This window comes from Tachysurus vachellii, chromosome 2, assembly GCF_030014155.1.
Source record: "Tachysurus vachellii isolate PV-2020 chromosome 2, HZAU_Pvac_v1, whole genome shotgun sequence".
NCBI lineage: Eukaryota > Metazoa > Chordata > Actinopteri > Siluriformes > Bagridae > Tachysurus > Tachysurus vachellii.
This window is the reverse complement of record NC_083461.1, coordinates 21,650,168-21,654,122: the sequence shown is the minus strand read 5'-3', so window position 1 is coordinate 21,654,122 and position 3,955 is coordinate 21,650,168. Positions and strand designations below refer to the sequence as shown.

The window sequence follows — 3,955 nt, the reverse complement described above, 5'->3', positions numbered from 1 at the left end:
TGCGTGGAGCCATGCCACACCGTCTCCGCGCGCTGCCCGGGAAGGACTAGCACACGCGCGCACAAACACACATACACTTACACACATATACATACATGAACGATTGTACTCTTGAACGAAGCGTCCTAGCGGGGTGCCGGTCCCTCATGATGATGATGATGATGATGATGGTGATGATGGTGTTGATGATGTAGACGGAAAAGGCGCCTTCGCTCGACGAAGTGCACTAGAAAGGAGGTGAGGTATCATGCTATGAAAGGATGTGCAATCCAAACTACACAGTTGATAAAACATAAATCGGAACTGTTTAGACCGAATATCGTATTATGTTTTGCGCTCGCAACGTTATACCGATATGTGTCCGTTATGCTCGCAAGATTATATCCGCATCTCACCGAATTCAATCAAAGCCTAATCAATAATGCCGATCGATATACGGATGTGCTGCTTGTTTTGTGATTTGGCTGACCGGGGTGCACGTGCGTGTCATTACATTTCGATAATGTCGGTTTGACTTTTCAGTGACGTCTCATTGTCTGCAAAACAAGGTGCGTGTGGAGCAATGTAATGCTTTTGTGTGTGTGTGTGTGGTGTGTGTGTGTGCGCGCGTGTGCGTGCATGTGTGAAGATGAAGACAGGGTGAAGATGTTTTAGAGAGCCTTATTATTATTATTATTATTATTATTATTATTATTATTATTATTATTATTATTATATTACTTTTATTATGCAATATTAAAAATATAGCAATCTAAGAACAGGTTGATTGTTTTGTGTTTGTTTTGTTGTGTTTTTCTGTATGGAAAAGTAGTCTATTGATGTAATAAGATATAATAATGTTATGGTAGACTAAACGTATCTATTAAATATCTATTGCTGTATTAGTCGGTGTTAGAAAAATACTATATGTTTAAGCTATAGTATATTTCTTGTCCTACATGCATTAACTGTGCATTTATTATACGGTAATATGGAAGTCTGTTCATTTGTATACCGATGTAACGGCCTGTACAAGCCCAGTGATTCTGAATATTTATTAGTTTTTGTTGTATGGACTTGAACAGTGCCTTTTTCTTGTCTAAAGTGCCTTCTATTGTTTTGTTTTGAATCTAATTTCACATTAATTTTTAGTTTTCTGACCTGAATAGGACCAATCTCGGATTTGTTACCTGTATTTCTTCTCCGTGCTATGGAGATATGAGCTGTGCTGGAATGCTGCCAGGATTGGGGGGGTAAATAAAGGGCGGACAGAGGGAGGGTGGGGGAGCGCGCACTGCTCAAAGTGCCCCTGGAGACCTTCCGATCATCGGGGCCGCGCGAGCGGGGAATTCAGGGAGCGGAGCCGTCTGGCGCTTTCGGACTCAACGTGCATCGCCAAACACTGTCCTTTCCATCTAAGAGCAATCTGGAGGAACCGGAAACCGACACGGAATTTATTAAAGTGACGTCACGCAAAATTGTATATGCTTGCGTTTAGACTGCGTTTAGATTTTCCATTACTAAATAATTCTGCACTGTGCCTGTGTGTCTCGTGTTAAAAATACATATCTCGGATTCCAGTATGGAAGATTTCAGTACATCATACTGCAGCGCATAATCATTTTCTACCAGAAATTAAATTATACAGAAATTAACATGCTAAATAATTAGTAGGCCTACTTTTATTTCCATGATTCAGAAAAATGCACTGAAGGGGCTTCGTTAATAAAAATGTAATGTGAATTAATCTATGTTTATATTATAATCCTGATTATTATAATTCAAAATGATTATCATTTACAATGAATTCTGAATAAAAAAATTATAATGACAACTTTGGCCTAAATGTAGATAATATAGCCTGATCATGTCCGGTGTCCTGTATTAGCTATTATGATATGTGATATAGAAGCCTAGCAAATGCAGAAATCAGAAGAAGATCAGCTCACATCTGTTCGACAGTCTGCGTCTGCACACACGTGATGCGCGGTCGCGCAACTGCCTCGGGGATTTTTTAAATTACCATTTCATTAACTCTTGCTTTTTTTTATTTAATTTATTTCCCAGTGCCATGTTGACGCGGTTATTCAGCGACGCGCAAAAGTTCCCAGGTTGGGCAGACGACAGCGGAAGCGACGATTCCAAGACGAAGGATGACGAACACGAGCGGGGGTCGCGCGAGGACGATGCGGACGACATGTTGGGTGAGTGCAAGAGCACAAGTCGCGCGCAGTCGGAGATCGCGGCGGATGAGGACGAAGACGACGATGACGACGACGACGATGGTGCCGACGATGACGAGAACGGCGACCGACCGCGAAAGCGCGGCCCCAAGAAACGCCAGATGACGCCGGCGCGCCTCGAGCGCTCCAAGCTGCGACGGCAGAAGGCGAACGCACGTGAGCGCACTCGCATGCACGACCTTAACTCGGCGCTGGACAACTTGCGCAAAGTGGTGCCTTGCTACTCAAAGACGCAGAAACTGTCAAAGATCGAGACGCTGCGCCTTGCCAAAAACTACATCTGGGCGCTCTCGGAGATCTTGCGTAACGGTAAGAGACCAGACGTCGTTTCATACGTGCAGACATTGTGCAAAGGACTCTCGCAACCGACTACGAATTTAGTGGCAGGTTGCTTGCAGCTCAACGCGCGGAACTTTCTCACTGATCTTTCGCATCAGGAGAGCGCGGCGGCGCGCTTCCACGCACCTGACGCGTCCTTCGCCGCCGCTGCGCACGCCTACCCGTACCAGTGTGCGCGCCTCGCGGGCCCTCAGTGCCAGTCCGGCGCGCACGGGTATTGCTATGAGCCCGAATACACAGGTGCCGCCGATTACGACGCGCGACGCAGCCCGACGCCCACGTGCGTCAACGGTGGATTCGCTTTGCGATCGCACGAGGCCGTGTCACCGGAAATCGCGGACCGAGGATACCATCACTACTCCATGCACTACGCAGCTGCGCGCAGCCTCGCCTATGGCCCTTCGGGAGCTCGAGGAGGCGGAAGTGGAGGTGGTGGTGGCGGAGGTGGAGGCGGTCATTCGGAGAACGTGCCGCCGTACCACGACGTGCACGCGCACCACCACCACCACGAGCGCGCGCCCGCATATGAGGAACTGAACACCTTTTTTTCATAATTGGAAAAACAAATGTGTCGATCGTCGTCATCATCGTATAAAATTCGTGTGGGACTAAAAAAAAACAGACGCATTACCTTTACAACAAACAGGTTTATTTAATGCAGTCAAAATAAAAGGATTGCTTTTTCCCTGGACATTAAACGGAACTACAGTGGACTCGTGGTGGAAAATAATGAATAAATGGATTACACACAGTCGAGCGGTTTACCACATTTTCCCCAAATTGTAATAACGGAATGCGTTACCAATGTAACAAAAAAAAAAGAATGAAAACGAGTGAATCAAAATAATAACAATAATAAAAGAAACATAATAAGGACAAATACAATCGAGTACCTATGATATAAACGTCGGGGATGTTTATTCCAAATAAATCATAAGGATTTTGCAGTGGTTTCTCTTTTTCTGTTTTTCTTTAACTTTCCTTGTTTTTTTTTTAATATTGGAAAATCAACTAGATAATTTTCAAAGGTTCTTTTCACATTCAGGGAATTTATATTTTTCCTTTTCGACTTTTTTGACACTTTAGGAACTAAGATTTTAATTATATTATTATTATTATACATTATTATATATCATTATTATATTATTATACAATATTATTCTTAAGCCTCCATGCATTGGATTCTCATTTTATTTTTATTATTAAAGAAATGAAATTCTTTTTTTCTTTTTCTTTTTTGCTGAACATTGGAAGTGAATCAACAACAACAAGAAGTTCCTAAAACATGGTCACTACTCGGGTTCATTTAAAAAAAAAGCGGGTTAGTGTGAACATGAGTGTCTCATTTTATCCTATTATCTCATTCGATAACATTGAATATAGTACTGATATAT

At 43.0% G+C, this 3,955-nt stretch overlaps 1 protein-coding gene across 2 annotated transcripts; it reads left to right on the top strand.

The window, feature by feature from the left end:
- Nucleotides 1–3,461, top strand: neurod2 (neuronal differentiation 2). 2 transcript variants are annotated; one of them, XM_060891194.1, is made up of 2 exons: nt 1–237; nt 2,047–3,461. In XM_060891194.1, exon 2 carries the CDS (start codon nt 2,051–2,053, stop codon nt 3,113–3,115), a length of 1,065 nt encoding a protein of 354 aa, XP_060747177.1. In that variant the 5' UTR covers nt 1–237; nt 2,047–2,050; the 3' UTR covers nt 3,116–3,461. The 2 variants fall into 2 exon arrangements, with proteins under 2 accessions (XP_060747177.1, XP_060747185.1); XM_060891202.1 differs by lacking the exon at nt 1–237 and adding an exon at nt 269–548.
- Nucleotides 3,462–3,955: the final 494 nt, after the last annotated feature.

Excerpts from the sequence above, each read along its gene's own strand:
- neurod2 (XM_060891194.1), top strand. The coding sequence starts at position 2,051 with ATGTTGACGCGGTTATTCAGCGACGCGCAAAAGTTCCCAGGTTGGGCA.